This window comes from Aythya marila (genome assembly GCF_965140915.1).
Source record: "Aythya marila genome assembly, chromosome: 10".
Classification (NCBI taxonomy): Eukaryota; Metazoa; Chordata; class Aves; order Anseriformes; family Anatidae; genus Aythya; species Aythya marila.
The window spans coordinates 195,423-211,616 of NC_139051.1; the positions used below are offsets into that span (position 1 = coordinate 195,423).

Sequence of the window (16,194 nt, forward strand, 5' to 3'; positions counted from 1 at the left end):
GCTCTGTCTCATTTCAAGGGAAGAACTTTGAACACAACACTGAAGCTATTTGGGTATAGTCAGATGTGTGGTATTTTCAGTTTTTCTGATCATGTCACTGTCTTTGTGGAGAAGAGCCAGGAGGAATTAAAGCATAAGACAGCCTCAGAAAGGTAAAGAAGTTGATATGTCAAGAAAAAAAAACACTAGATGTTGCTCAATAGTTGGTTGAAATTACAGAAGAAAACACGTTTGAAAAAGCAGGGTTAGAAACACAAACTGTCATAGGTATTGCCTGGTATACACCTACAGGATTAACTTTCCAGATTTCTTCTGGATATAGCCAGCTATGGAGAGAAAAGTGAGTATGCCAGTTCTGAAGCCAGGAAGCAAATGTTCCAATTTTCTACAGCTCATATGTTAAATATCACAATACGATATTTAAATGAAATTAAATGTAAGAATGTTGTAAGTACATAAATTTTGCAACGTATAGGGAAACAATCAACATACATAAATGCTTTGTTTCTTTAGATCACCCTGGTCTGACTGGTTCAACCCAAATAGAAAAATTCCAGGAGAAAGCACAGATGGAATTGCAGGACTATGTCCAAAAAACTTATCCAGAAGATACGTATAGGTATTTATTTTCTATAATACCCAAAATAATGTTGTGAGCTGAAGCTGGCAAAAATACAAAATAGTATCATGATATGTTATTTCCTTTTTAACATCTGGTGTTGTTTTTTTGGCTACTGAAGTGAAAGAATCAGAATGTTGTTGATAAAAGCAGCAGTTTTGTTGAAAGATAGGAAGAATCAAGAATAGCTGTCTAGCTTCTTCCACTTAAACAGTATATTCTCCTATTTTTGGTGTTTGGAATCATAGAATGGTTTGGATCGGAAGGGACACTAAAGATCATCTCTTTCCAGCCCCTCATAACACCTTCCACCAGAAAAGGTTGCCCAAAGTCCCCATCAAGTCTGGCCTTGAACACTTCCAGGGATGGGGCATCCACAACTTCTTAAGTAACCTGTTTTAGTGCCTCACCCCACCCTCTTAGTAAAGAATTTCTTCGTTTTTACCTAATCTAAATGTACCTGGTTTTTACTTCAAAATCATTTTGCCCTTTCCCATTGGGTTGTGTTGGTTTTGGTGGTGTGTTTTGTTGTGTTTTGAGAGTTTCATTGCCGTGGTTAGAAAAGTAGACAGACTTACTGTCTGTGTTAGAAGTCTCAAGAATAGCTTCTTTAACTCAGACTTCCTCTTTCTTTTCAAGTTAGTTCAAGAAGCTTTGAGATAATAATATGGTTAAAGGATGATAATCACCTTTTTCAAGTTCCATGTGCAGAAAAGTATTAAAATTATCAGCTTAGAGACCTTGAAAACTAAGGATTACATATGGGGAACAATTCTCTATTCTTAACCAACTCTTAAGCTTCTGTTATAGGAAATTTTCACTTCCTATTTACTTTCTCTTTTTTTGTTAAATTTCCAGGAACTTTTCTTTGAGTAAGTAACTTGTTTTGTCAGCTCTTAACTGTTCCTGTGTATCACTTGCTGGAAATAATTAACTTCCAATCATCTCAATCAAAACTGTGCTATTTTTAAATTTCACCAACGTAATCATTTTCTGCACTACAAAGGAAATTCTACCTTCTGTCTAGTAATCTATCTTAGAACTTATTTTCTTTACAAGGAGATAGCTTTCACTTTTACTGTGTTTAAGCAAGGTCTGAGGGTTGTGTAACATTTAAAAAAAAAAAAAAAAAAAAAGCCTCTGAAAGAGAGCTTCTCCCATCTTAGAAACAGGTCTCTGCACTGGTCCTATGGAGTTAACGCCGTGGGACATCAGTATTGCCAGTTAAGTGCAATGGAGATAGGAATTCTGCTTTGGAAATATCATTAGATCCCACATTATTCTTCCACATACAGCTTAATAACACTGATTTTTGTGCAAAAGAGGTGGACTTCTGCAGTAAGAAAAAATACAGTCATGCTTCACAAATACTTTCTATTGTTTATACCCCCATGCTTATCCTTAGATAAATTTAGAGTACGAATCTGATTTTTCTGAGCAAGTGAATGCTGTCACAAATTGAGATAGAAGCACAAGTGTTATAATTTTCACAGAATAGCAGCATGTCTTCAGTCTTTTTGAAAAATTTCCGTGAAGTTTACAAGATCTGATATATTAGCAGAATGGTCTTTATATTTTTTTCTCCATAGATATTCAAGCATTTTCTAAAGGCCTGTGTTCACTGCTGCCTAAATCTTGCTATTTCATGCCTCCAGCTGAGGGAATTTGTTTTGTCAATTTTAATGTATATCTGCAATATAAACACATCAGATATGCTTCCAATGTTGTTCTAAATTTAAAATTGGAAAATGCATTGAAACTCCAGAAGTGCAATATGATCGCTTCATTATATTGGATGTCTGTTAACATCCTAATACACAAAAAAGCACAACACTTGGAAGTATGTATAAGTAACAGCACATTCCTCCAAATTAACTTTCTCATCAGACACAGATTCTCTAATTTCTTTTTATAAAAACATAGTCCCATCCTTACTATTTGGCTTCTCATTAAGTTGCTAGGTAACTGAGGAACATACTGTTTATGGCTTCAATTTTAATTGAGCATTTTACTCTTAAAGTTGTAGAAATGTCAGTGCGCTAGTCATTATGAATATTACTTTTTTTAACATAGTCCTGAACTCTGAAGTGTTTCCAGAGTTGGGAATTTCAGAAGCAGACCGGAAGAACGATGTTTGTACATACGTGTTATATCTACAAAAGGCATTGATACGTTAATACGTCATTTTCACTGGAGAAACCTCTAAGGACAGAAGCTTTTTCATTTCACTTGCAGGATAAAAAAAAAAGTAATAATTCTTTATATGTTACTTTATATGATAGCCTCTTTACTCCCATTCATTAATTATAGTAATAATAAAAACAAAAACATCTTTTTAGCCTCACAGTATTTTTTTTAACTCATTTTATGTATTCATAATTAGCTCAATTTCTTTTTCAGGTTAGCCCGGATTCTAGTTCGCCTGCCAGCACTTAGGCTGATGAGCTCTAGCATTACTGAGGAACTATTTTTTACTGGTCTCATTGGAAATGTTCCAATTGACAGCATAATCCCCTACATTCTCAAAATGGAAACAGCAGAATATAATGGTCAAATAACTGGCACATCTGCATAGTGGGAACAACACAATTTGATGGATCAAAGTAATTTTCATAAAAACATACAATTGAGAAGTTAAAAGAATAGCAGTTTGGTATGTACAAATATTTCCAACTTGTTACGCATTTCCTATCAGATTTCTCCTTGTCTGTGTGCCAACATTGACAAAATTGAAATGGCTGTTAAAAGAGTTGCTAACAGGACCTTTTCTACCATAAGGAATATTTTGGATGCCTTTCATTCAAAAGGCTATAGAATTACTGAACATAATTTTCATGTGCTTTGTATTTAGAAATTACCAGTGGTTAAAAATAGAGTTTTATAATATCAGAGACTAGTAATAAGATTACTTTAAAAGTAAAAAATGACCAGTTTGTGTATATTAAAAATAACCTTGGAATTAATATCTAATAATTTCCAGGGTGTAATACTAGCACTTTGTAAACACTTGTCGCCGAAACGGTAATATCATCAATGTCCTGCTTATGAGTAGGGAGAATGAAAAAAATTACTTATGTCCTTAGTCAAAATGCTAGCGATGTATGTGAAAATGTAGAATGCTACAGGAGACAATCATTTATTCTACAAAAAGTCACTCCATCTCACGTTATACGTTAAATAGTAATGTGGATTCTTAAATCAGATATCCACATTACATGGAACTATATTGTTAAGTTAGTGACATTGTAATTAATGGCATGGTGTGACCATAGTGACTATTACATGCTACAGAAATTACCCAAACTAGGAGAAAAAAAATGCATTTCTTGCCACAGTGGTGGTGAATTATTCAGATTCATTGAAGTTTCTATTCAGCCCATAAATTACAATACATGTTATTCTAGTAGGAAGCCTTTTAACTGTGGGGAAAAACAGTCGTTAACTGGAAGAACACTTATTTTCAGTTAGAGCTGTGATGCACTTTGAGTATGCTCTGTGCATTCCCAAATTTATTCCTCTCTGTACTCCTGCACACTCTCGTCATCCAGCCAAATATAAAATTTTAAACCTGATATAGTGGGAACCTCTGTTTGTCAGCAACAGTATATTATAAAGCTCTCACTTCATTTCTCTCCTTTTCCATGACAAAGTGCTCCAAGTCTGCAGTGCTTTCAACCTTCCTGTGAATCAGTTTCAAACAGAAGTATAGATGGGATCTACATTTTCATGTATTATTGCAGTTAATGACTGATACACCATAGAGTGTTAAATGAACAACTTTTTTTAACTGTCTGAAGTAATGAGGTATCTATATGTTTTCTAGTACTGGCCTGCAAGTAATGCATCCAGCATTACTTCTGTTTTAGTATAATTTATTATTGACCTTAAGAATTTTAAGTAATCAAAGTTTGTTTGTTTGTTTGTTTTTTAAAAAAAAAGTCACGGTGGTTAATACCTTTGTCAGATCCTGGCATATTAAAGGCATTAATTAGTTTAATGATTTCTTTGGTAGAGGCGTTTTGTATTTACATATTTTTATATGACAAAAATCTAATGATGAATTCAGCTTTTTTTTCTTCCAGTAGTAGTCCATATTTAGAAACACTAGACAGGTTGGTGTTTGTGTCTTAAGGGTTTCTAGATGAGGCTTCTGATATACTAAAGATTCTGACCTGGTATACTTCAATCTCATTAGGAGGCTCACATTTGTATAGCTCTTTATGACATGAGTGCTATGTGGCTAAGGCTATAGAAATTTCACTTCTGGATGCATTCAGGTCTTGTATAGTGACCATCATTAGAGCATTCAGAGCCTTCTGTTCTCAAAAGGTTGTAACAAGGAGACCAATATACATGCAGAGATCTAAAATACTGCACTTTTCTCTCAGCTTTTGCTATAACAAATGACATTCTTATATTTTTAATGTGATGGAAGGCCTGCAACCTAAACATTAAATCAACTGGAACGCAAAACTTTGTACTAGCTGTTGTATTTCAATATAACTTATTCTGTGATTGTGTCAGCACTTCTGATACAAAGTCCCTGTTTTAAGGGTATAAAAACTATTTGTGTCTTTAACAAGAACAGAAGTACTGACCTCAGAAAGAGTTGTGGCTGGTTTTGATTTTTTATTTTTTTTTAAAAAAGGGTTATGTCATTGTTATAAAAGTGGAATACATTGAACATGTGATTTTTTTATTATTTTTTTTTTTTACTAAAAACCAAACAAAATTAGTTTAATTTTACTTCAATAATTTGTAAATATAATAATAATTCAGGCAACTAGGTAGGCATTGTTAAGGACAAAATAAAAAATTAAGCACAAAAGATAGCCATTGATTTATTTTTTTTTTTCCCAAATTTGAATACACAGCTGATATTTTTTCATGGCAAGTATTGTTTTGACTTCAGCTTTTAAAGTTAGAGGGTCCCATTTTCAGTGCAAATATTTGTTTTCTTCGTTTTTGTTATTTGTGCTGTGACCACAATTGTTCAGGGAATGAAATAAAGCCCGCTATAGTTTTTTGTGTATGGAGGGATCACGTGAAGTAAAACTTAAAATGTATGCATTGCATTACATTTGTAGATCAAAATGGTAAATACCATGCAGCTCTGTTTACAAATAAACTACACTCCCTACAAATGCAAGGCCACATAATGATATCCTTGATACATCTCTGTTATTCCCTTACTCTGCAAATAGATCCTTGGACTGTAACACTATTTTACCTAGGATAAAACATTAATTTATGTAAATGAAATTACCACAGTGCAACACATATCTAGGGTTTATTTATCATGTGTGCATTTAATTGATAGAACCAAACAGTTACATACAAAAGATTCTGATAATCACCTAAAATAATAATTTGTGTAGCATCATCAGCACGATTTGCAGACATATTAGTCAGAACCAATATAATTTAGTCCTTATGCCATTAATGAATATGTACATTCTCCAACTATACACTGTTTTGATTCTAAGAATAAGTTTGTTTTGTAGAAATTGGGACAGCAGATGGTAGGTTCTTCAGCTTAAGAAATATTCAGATTCTAAAATGTTAGCATTCAAATAGGCAAAAACTATAAATTCTAAAGTAGTTGTGATGAGTAACGTAACACTTTCTCCTCACATGCTGTTCAAGGGCTGACACAAAAATGAGGTTTGGCATGTGTATGAGCCATTGAAAGCAGTCACTGCCATATGAAACTATAAACCATCTTCTCCAGTGTAGTTGCACTAAATTTAAAGTGTAATCTGTCAGTGAAGCTATTTTATTTAATATTGAAATAAATGTTTGTCCTTCCCTTCCCTGTCCATTAACAGAAAACAGGTGTTCCAGAGACACAGAACCAACAAAGAGGTTTTCTGCCACCAGTTTAGGTGTTGCTTGCTAGTGACAGCAAAAGGGCACAGCTGAGAAAAATTGGTCTCATGAAATTGTTCCTGCTCTATGTTAAACTTCGGCACTATTTGCAACCTCTTGAAGGTAGTTGGGCTTTCAGGCCACTCTAACATAGTGAAAGCAGAGTAACAGATGTGTTCCAGCTGCAAGCTTAAGAGTCTTAAATCATCTTTGCATGACTGTTATCTAGTTTGCAGTTTGGCTGCATAATAAATTCTGATCCCATATAATCCAGCTATGTTATATAAGGAAGAGGTTATTACTACTGCAAAAAATACTACAAGGCTAATGTAGTTCTTGTCATATCTGAGTTTGCCGGTGACTGGAAAACACTCACAGACTAATCTCATTAACTTTGCTTTTAAATTACTTTTTACTTTGTGTCTTCTTGACAAGTGTGAACTTTTGCTTGTGAATATGGAGCAGGATTTTTTAAATTATTGTCATACATTTTTGGAAAAAACACTTCTTGTTTTTGAAGTATGGAAATAGCTTCTTTTCATAAAGGCCTAATTTCAAGCCAAAGTTATGTTTACAGAAATAGGGCTCAAAGGATCACAGTCTGAAAGTGATTCTAAGAAAAAATAGTGTCTTGCTGAAACTCTACATAGTGCCTAAAATATACCGTTCAGAATCTTCTAGGTCCTGTTTCCATTGCTGTTAAAATGAAAATATTTTAACTGGGTAGAAAAATACTGATAAACTATCTAATTAGATCTATCTGAACTTGATTACATATGTATATTGGTAATAGTTCCTTCATATAAATGTTAAAATTCTGTACTGACTGGTGCGAGAAGGACTCCTCTTGAGAAGGAACTGGATTTGGATCTTGTAGATTAAAAAAAAAAAAAAAAAAAAAAAAAAGATGAATGAGCAATAATAGTGTAGGAGCATTTGGGTTTACCTTTGTAATAATTATTGCTTTTGTTACAAAGGCAAAAATGTATAATAGCTTACTTACATTGAACTAATGGGATGCAGGACTAAGACCAGACGCAAAAGTCATGTTTCTCTGCCGATTTACATTTGTTGTAAATTAAATACAATGCTTTTGGTGCCAGTGGAGCTATTCTGGTGTGAAACTGGTAGAGAGGGAAATAATCATCTCCAATAATTTTAAGAGAAATCCTTCAAACAATCCTCTATTTTAGCTGCCATAAAATGTTATGTTATTAAAAAGGCTCAGATTTCAGAGTACTCTGAAATGGGAAGATGGGAAACTATTGTTGGTCACTGGTGATTACTTAGTATCAGTTACTAAATCTTTTTGCTGTCATTTCTGAAGTACTTGGCCCTTTGGGCAGCCCTAAGGCCTCCAGTGAATAGCACTGATTTGAGATTTCTATGCTGAAAACAGCTGCCTCTGCGTTCTCATTATAGTACCCTTCAGCAAAGGGCATATTCTAAGGTGTAACAGGGAAAACAAGTCAGGGCTCAGCTTCCAGGCCAAATCAGTCTCCTGAGGGTGCCACTTCTTTGGTAGAGACTGTGAAACACTTCAGTGTTTTCCATTGTTATGTGTAATACACAGGATTATTACAGGTTCCCAAATGAGTTCATTCAAGATACTGAAGATGCTAGTGCGTTTCCCTGTCCATTCCAATTAAGAGGATAGTTGGGATTCTTCCCCAATTACCTATTGTTTAATAAGCAAGCGATAATTTTAAAAAGCACTAAACAGTACGAGTAGAAAGGACATCAGGAATATAGTTTAGCCAATAAAAAGGAATTTATTAGGCTGAAGACTGTAGTAAAGAAGCAGTGATCAAAGCAGCTTTCTGCAATAACAGTACCATTGAGGGGGCCCTGTTTCAGTTGAGTGATGTGAGCAGTAGAACTGGTAGGTCAGTCAGACATACGCTTCCAGCAAGTGTTTCAAAAAACTAAACTCTGAGTTGTGATAGAATCATTGCTCAGTTCCACAACATTTAAGGCCCCTATAAAATAAAAGTGAAACATTGTAGTTGTTCTTGGCTTTAACTGCTGCTAACTGTAGTTTTCTTCAGATGCCTATAAATGATGTACATGTAAGTGCACAGTCATTTGAACACTGCTTAGTGAGGAAAGAACAGGTCCACCAGTAAATACGTACAGGATCACACCCCTAGCAAATAAATAAATAAATACATTTCTATTTGATATCTCTCCCCTCTCCTTTGTTTATTCTTCAGAGCACAAAAGCTGGCAGGTTGATTCTTTTTTTCTTCTGCTGTTGCCACAAGTGAAAAAGCAGAAACATCAGGCGAACAAGTAGGTTCCCATCTGTCCCAGTAGTTTGTCATTCTTGCCATACAACAACGTTACAGCTGTTGTGATGGCTTGCTCTGATGATAAACATGGGCCTGTTGTGGCAGCAGCACACAACATCTGCAGGCCTGATACCTCCATATATCCAGGTGGAATCAGCAAAATGAGGCCATGTTTCACCCCTTAGACGAGCATAAGGGGGCAGAGGAAGGACAAATTGTCAGCTTCTACTGAACTTTTGAATGTCAGAAAGCAACTCAAAAAAAAAAAAAAAAAAAGGCTTTATATGAAAATTAACAAAAGAGGGCAGTAAAGGGGAGCAAATGCATTTGCTTTTTGCACCTTCTAATTCTGAAGTTGCTGAGTCGTTTATCAGTAAAGTCTCCAGAATTAAGTTCAGGCTTATTGTTTGACTGAAGATGCCGTAAGCCCTATTGTTAGATAATGATACAATCCTACTTCTGCTCCCATTAATATTATCAACATTATATGGGAAATAATTTGTACTAAAAAAAAAATAATTAGAACATTGTACCAACGGTGCAGCTAAAATAATTTTTTTCATAAAGTTTAAATACTGTAAGTCTAAATATATTAGGCTTGGAAAACGTTAAGCCCCAGAGTTACCTTATTACTGGGTTTTTGTTGTGAAATCATGCTAAGTTCATCACAGATAATACTGTCATAATGTTCCATGATTCCCACGGTCTGTTTTATCTCTTGAGTTACGTGAATGCTTTGAAAATAGTGTATTGTTAAATTCATGCCATTCTTCTTCCTCTCTTTTTTAAAGAATTTATTTTACACATCTTTACTTTGTGCCTCCCACCGGTGTGCATTTCTTCATGTTCAATACTAAAACTCAATCAAGCAGCTAATGCCTATGTACATAGTTGTATGTATGTGTGTATGAATGTATATGTTTATATCTGTCTAAATACATGATGTACAGTGTATATAAAGTGTGCAGTGTATGTATATATGTACAGATATGTAGCCATGTATTCATGATATTCTTTATGTTAAACTTTTCATTCATTTTCTAACCCAGAGCTTCTTAGCTGTCATTTCTTAGCACAAACTAAACCTGGCTTAAGCAGGTAAATCCCCATGATTTCAGTGCTTTGCACCTTTTTCTAAACCCAGCTTGAATATCACGGAATTGTAGGGGTTGGAAGGGACCTCAAGAGATCACTGGGTCCAACCCCCACTGCCAAAGCAGGTGAATGTGGTATTTTCTTTTCAGTACTGACAAATTAATTCAGTGAAGCTTGTGTCTTTCACATTTTTCCCTTTACATTTTTATGTTTGATGAGTGAGGTCAGCCAGTGAAGAGTAAATAGAACCTAAAATGTCTGTTAAAAATAAATGTACGAATAAAAAGGTTAGAAAGAAAGTACTTTCACATTTCAGTATATGCTCACTCATTCTCTGTCAGCTTTCTGAAAAATGTTTTTTGTGTTGTTTTTTTTTTTGTGAAGTTTGTTTCCACAGTGAGACTTGTTAAGAGATTGTTTCAAGTCTTCAGGTGTAGCTAAGTGAAAGAAAACCAAATTGCCTTTATCATTGAACTGTAGCACACACAACAGGATGCAATGGATGCCACTTAAAAAATAAACACATATTACGATAATGATAACATGAAACTAAACTTAATTAACAAAGGCTATATCATCTGTTCAAAGAAGCAATTACACATAGTGGTAATGAAGTAAGAGGGAGGTCACAGTTTGTTTCTTAGCAAACATAAAAACATTGGATTTATTGGATTTTCACAGTCCACTTCAATTGTGTATTCACTTTCCAAAGGTATTGTTTTTTGTCTAGCTTAAACTAAACAAAGGTAGTTAGTTTAGTTGCCAAAGCTAATGTCCATTTTCATGTCCTGTCCTTTTCTGCAGACTGCAGTTTCAGATCTTAGTGTCTGTGTCAAGTTTCCCTCATTCACAGTGGGAGATGGGCACATGGAGCATTAATGAATAGACTTGCAATAAGACAGTGTATTACTTGTAGGGAGTACTCAGCTACTTAAATTATCAAAATGTAAGTTGTTCTTGTACTTTTTCCCTTCTGATGACTTGAACTTGGATAGAAAACATAGAGAAGTAATTATATTAATATTAGTAAAAATAACAATAATAAAAAATTTACAAACTGCTTAGAGTAGTTCAGCATGTCTTGTATTGAAAAGGTGAAGTGGAATTTTCTGGGCATATATTTCCACCTTGTAGGCTCAACGTGGTGAAGACTTGTGCGTGTTTAACTTTGAGCAGATGAGCAGACACTGATTAAAATAATGGGAGTTTCTTGCATGCTTAAAGTAAAGCACAAGCTTCGTTCAAAGTCAGGCCCTCTGCGTGTAAAATCTCTGCTATGAAGAATGCTAAGAATGTTCTCTTGTTTCTTAATATATTGTTAGAAACCATTTGTTTGTATGCATTTGTTTTAAATATAGAACCTGTAAAACATCATTCTTTAATATTTCAAGCCATTTTTCTGAGATGTTCAGCAGGAAAACTAAGTTAATGGCAGGAATTTCTGTGACAGATGGTCCTTCATTGGTGTCATGACAATCAGTGTGGTTTGAATAATGTTTGCTTTCCTCCTTAAGGGCTGAATGGAAACCTGAATGTCTGTTCGTGTCATTGTGCTGCAGTAAAATCTTAAAGATTAGGAAGTGGATTGAGGTATTGATCTGGACTGAATCTGTTTAAAAAAAAAGAATAAATAAATCAATTGTGGATTTATAAAAAGAGCATATTTTAAAACTGTGAACTTGTTTTATATAAGTTTTGAGTTGTTTTTATTCTGAAGGGCAACATACACTCAAATTTAAGTGGTGCTATGTTGTTATATTCTACAGAAACTGTGTAACGTGAAATCAACTTTCTCTATTTGATGTCAGAAAGCAAAAGTCTAAGAAACACACCTATTGCCAGGTATCTAACGCCCCTGAATAATCAGCTTCTTGTACATCATTTTTTAATGATTTTAGATAAATGACAAGAAGGCACAGGTCCATTTTAATATATTTTCTATGGCTTTGGGTTGAAAGTAAGATCGAATGAATTTCAATTAAAAGGGAATTCTTTAAGAAGGAAACACTGCTTACATATGTTTTATCATAAATTGAATTAAGGTAAAATGTGGGAATATTTTTTCATAATTAATCCGTACTCTAAAATACATTGCAAGCCAGTGTTCAGATTTGTAACTGAGAAACTGCACATTGTGTAAGTGTTGTATCTGTTTGGCATAGGCTTACCAGGGAGCTCTGATTTCTTATAAAAAAATAAAAAAATAAAAATCCCATTTTTATAAAAGGAATTATCTAATTTTAATTCCTTGAGATATTTTCTGGAGGTCTCAGCTTTCTAGAGGATAGTAAGCAATTGTTTATGCTATTATATTTTAATTTCAGATTCAAACCTCACAAGAGTTACTCATTTATCACAGCTACTTTTGTGGAATCAACATTGTATGTGTAATAGCATATTAAAATAATAGCATGATTTTTTTAATCTGAATTTTATATCTAATCAATGTCTTCAGTCATGAAGAGGAATTTGCATTGTTGTGTTTGTATATAGAGTATTGCAGTGCATGATTTAGCTTATGCATTTTATTAAATGCTGTTTAAATGTGGCATTATATTGTTGTGGCTTAATACTACTACCTAAATGAGGTTTATACTATTAAAGTGAATTACAGATAAAAATGCATTCTTGATTTTTATTCATAAGTTCACTGAATTTCTTAAATATTAGGTGTCTAAGCCCAGTACTCAATAGGAACAGAAATTTCCCTTCACTGTGATCAAGCTGAGAAGGACTTTTTCCTAAAAGCTTTAGTTCATCTTCTTCAGCTTTCTGCATTTCTCTCTTTTTTTTTTTTTTTTTTTTTTTTTAATGGAGAAAATAGCTATTAACAGATACTACTCTCATCTGTTACTTGCTTTCTGCTCCCTGAATTTTAAATTAGGGTAGTGTGTGTTGGATTTTAGTTCCCTTCAAACACGCTTTATAGCAAAGACAATGAAATTGAACTCTTCCAACTGGTAAACACATCCTTAATGTTATTTATGATGTGGTTGAGATGCACCACATCTTTTACATCTATTTTTATACAGAAGATGGTTAATTTCAGTTCTTGTTTTCTGCAATCAGGAACTCTACAGCTTCAGCGATTTTCATTTAGCAAAAATGAGGCTAAAATGATTTTAGGCTTCAGTTGTCAAGCCTAGGTGCTTAAAATAAAAGAAATATACATGCAAACGTGGTGAACAGGTAATTTTCAGTTAGGAGCCTCCTCTGAAGTATGAGGTCTTGTCCCTTAAGCTGAACAAGTTCATCCTCTGACTATTGAGTTTGTAGAAACAGAACTACGCCGCTCGGAGGCGTGCTCCTGGTCAGGGGCAGGGTGTGGTGCTGGAACGGTGTGGAGCACTCTGTGTACACTGCCTGTAAACTTACGCGTGCAGGCCGGCATTTTTTTTGTTGACGTTTGGCAGAGCAGTAGGGCTTGTTGCAAACAAAAATACACATTCAACCATGCCATGCCAAATGTATTAATTTAATTGTTTTTTATATTTCTTATAAAGTGTTAGTGACCAAAAGAAAAAAAGAAAACCCTTGCCCCTAGCGTGTTTTGAAACGTCTTTTCCGTCGAGGTACGATGTTACTAAGAAGGCAAACGCCAGAAATGGAGTGGGAAGCGGTTGTGGTTATCCTTTGTTCTGTTTTCCCGGGGAGAGGGGGGGCAGCCCCGTCTGTTTTTCGTTTTAGTCCGTCTCCTGCCTCGCGCTGCCTGTCAGCCGGCCGGCCCGTGCTCCCCGCCTCCCGCTGCACCGCGCCCGGCCGGGGGAGCCGGGGGCGGCCTCGCGCGGGGCAGCGCCTGGGGCCCGGCCCGCCCGCGCTCCCGGCAGCCGTCGGCCGGTCCGCCAGCTGCGCCCCGCGCGGGGAGAGGGCTCGCGGGCCCCGGCGCCGGCCGAGCCCCGAGCGGCGGCCGCCCCCCGGCCCTCCGCGGGAGCGGCCGCGGCACCGCCCCCCCCAGGCCCCGCCCGCGCGCAGGGGGCGGTGCCTCCCGCCCTTCCGGCCGCGGCGGAGCCATGCCGATGAAGGGCCGCTTCCCCGTGCGGCGGACGCTGCAGTACCTCAGCCAGGGCGACGTCATCTTCAAGAGCGCGGTGAAGGTGATGACGGTGAACTACAACACGGCGGGGGAGCTGAGCGAGGGCGCCAGGTGAGCCTGGGGCTGCGGCGGCAGCGCGCCTCGGCCGCGTCCCCGCCGGACCCGTGGCTGATTTCTCCGCCCTCCTTCTAGAAAGTTTGTGTTCTTCAACGTCCCCCAGATCCAGTACAAGAACCCCTGGGTGCAGATCATGCTCTTCAGGAACATGACCCCCTCGCCCTTCCTCCGCTTCTACCTGGGTAGGTGGCGCCGGGCCGGGCCCCGCCGGGAGCCTCCCGGGGCCCCCAGCGAGCGCCGCCTGCGGGGCCGTGGCTTGGCGGGGCCTGCTGGGCGCCGCGCATCGGCACTCACTGCCGCGGGGCAGCGGGCTTTATGCATCCTTTTGGCTTCGTGCTTTTAGAGTGCGCTCTTTGTAGGCGCCGTGAAATTGCATGTGGTGGGCAGGGAAGGGGCTACGGGAACGCCAGCTTCTGCCTGATTTGTTTTTAACAGACAGCGGAGAACAAGTTTTGGTTGACGTGGAAGATAAAACCAACAAGGAGATAACTGAGCACATTAAAAAAATCCTGGGGAAAAGCAAGTAAGTAACAATACGCCAATGTACTCACGTCATAGGATGTAGCACACGTCATAATACGGTCCCTACAAACTGGTCAAGTATGTAGGATTTTTTTTTCCCAAATAAATTGGCAAATTTAACCAGGTAAAACCATCCTTCTGGAAAACTGTGTGTAGGGAAGGGACAGGAAAGGCTGCCATTCAGGCTTCTGATGGTAACAAATGAATCTCTTTTTCTAGAGAAACACTTGAAAAAGAGGAAAGAGAAAGAAAAAAGCTATCACATCCAGCAACTTTTGGGCCCAAGAAGTATCATCTGCGAGAGTGCATGTGTGAAATTGAAGGCCAAGTTCCCTGCCCTGCCTTTGTGCCACTACCCAAAGAGATGAGAGGAAAATATAAAGCTGCTTTGAAAAATGAAGCATCAGCCTGAAACCTCAAGCCATGCAGTTGCTTCCTCAGGGCTGGGTGATCAAGGTGCTTCAGTGAGAGACAAGGGTTAAAACGTCCTGGAAACAGGAACAAGCAAGTTGGCGTGATACTGACATTCTTGTCCCATAATTCTTCTAGCTACAACTAGAATAATTAAAATAAAAAATATTAAATAAATGTAAGTTAAAAAAGCAGCTTTTGTTGTGCCAGTTTTACAAAGCATTGCAGTCAAAGCTGTGTGAAAGCAAGAAGGAAAACTGACCAGAGCTATATGTTTTGTACTCATGCCTACAGATAAAAGGTTGTAGCAAAAATAGCAGATTCACAGAATGGCTGATGGTGGAAGGGACCTCTGGAGGCCATCTCCTCCAGCAGGGACACCTAGAACAGGCTGATAGTCTTTGATGATCTTGAAGGAAGACTCCACAACCTCTTGGACAACCTACACAAGAACTCCATCACCCTCACAGCAGATGTCTTTTCTGATATTCAAAGGGATCTGTTCCTGTGTTCCAGTTTGTGCCCATTGCCTCTTGCCTTTGCACTGGGCATCACTGAGAAGACACTACCATCCTTGAACGTTCTCTTCAGGTATTTATATACATTGATAAAATTCTTCCTCCCCCCCACGTGCTTTCTCCTCTTTAGGCTCTAAGCCTTTCTTTGCAAGAGAGATGGTTCCAGCCCTTAACCCTCTTAGTGGCTCTTTGGACTCTAACCAGTAGCTCCAAGTCTCTCTTGTACTGGGAAGCCCAGAATGGGAGCCAGAACTCCAGCTGTGGAGCAGCAGTAGTACTTACTGTTTCTATGGGGAAGGATCACGCAGCCTCCTGGCAGGAGTTTGCCTGATGCAGTCCCCAAGATCATGTTTGCTTTGATATAGAGAAACTGGGGGTAAAAGTTGATTTCTCTTGAAGCAGAACAGGGTTTCACAGACTTTCAGAACATTTCAAATGTTCCCACCCATTTCCAGCTTGTACTAACTGAAGACAGCCAGATAATGTACTCCCAGCTGAAAGTACATGCTGAAACGAAAAACCCACATGCAAGGGAGAAGCATAGCTAGAAACTTTGGCTTCCAGGTAATTCTTGTCAGCAAGTTCATTATGCTTCAGAGGCCAGTGCTGCTGCTCTGTAACTGATTTTCCTTCAGCTGCTCCTGGACCGTGAGCATGGTCAGAGTAGCTTCTGCCTCACCGAACAATTACAGTGTACCTATAATAGTATATAAATACATG

General features: G+C 37.6%; 2 protein-coding genes across 8 annotated transcripts in view; both read left to right on the forward strand.

The window, feature by feature from the left end:
• The window catches only part of NR2C2 (nuclear receptor subfamily 2 group C member 2), a 38,578-nt gene extending 34,037 nt beyond the window's left edge, over positions 1 to 4,541 (forward strand). For 4 of the 6 annotated variants that reach the window (XM_082768575.1, XM_082768578.1, XM_082768580.1 and 1 more), the window contains 2 exons: positions 514 to 619; positions 3,020 to 4,541. In XM_082768575.1, the coding sequence (XP_082624701.1) occupies positions 514 to 619; positions 3,020 to 3,194 (281 nt within the window). In that variant the 3' untranslated portion in view covers positions 3,195 to 4,541. The other 2 variants (XM_082768576.1, XM_082768577.1) reach the window with 2 other exon arrangements.
• A 9,294-nt stretch (positions 4,542 to 13,835) lies between these two features.
• Positions 13,836 to 15,421, forward strand: MRPS25 (mitochondrial ribosomal protein S25). 2 transcript variants are annotated; one of them, XR_014318168.1, is made up of 5 exons: positions 13,836 to 14,017; positions 14,099 to 14,205; positions 14,459 to 14,546; positions 14,765 to 15,134; positions 15,251 to 15,421. XR_014318168.1 is itself a non-coding variant. In XM_082767889.1 (4 exons), exons 1-4 carry the CDS (start codon positions 13,884 to 13,886, stop codon positions 14,955 to 14,957), a joined length of 522 nt encoding a protein of 173 aa, XP_082624015.1. In that variant the 5' UTR covers positions 13,836 to 13,883; the 3' UTR covers positions 14,958 to 15,169. The 2 variants fall into 2 exon arrangements, 1 of the variants encoding a protein (XP_082624015.1); XM_082767889.1 differs by lacking the exon at positions 15,251 to 15,421 and having other exon boundaries at positions 14,765 to 15,169.
• Positions 15,422 to 16,194: the final 773 nt, after the last annotated feature.

What these genes read in the sequence shown, in the direction of transcription:
- MRPS25 (XM_082767889.1), top strand. Translation starts at nt 13,884, where the DNA reads ATGCCGATGAAGGGCCGCTTCCCCGTGCGGCGGACGCTGCAGTACCTC. An exon ending in GAGCTGAGCGAGGGCGCCAG is followed by an intron (nt 14,018 to 14,098) that starts GTGAGCCTGGGG and finishes CCCTCCTTCTAG; the next exon opens with AAAGTTTGTGTTCTTCAACG. An exon ending in AAAATCCTGGGGAAAAGCAA is followed by an intron (nt 14,547 to 14,764) that starts GTAAGTAACAAT and finishes CTCTTTTTCTAG; the next exon opens with AGAAACACTTGAAAAAGAGG.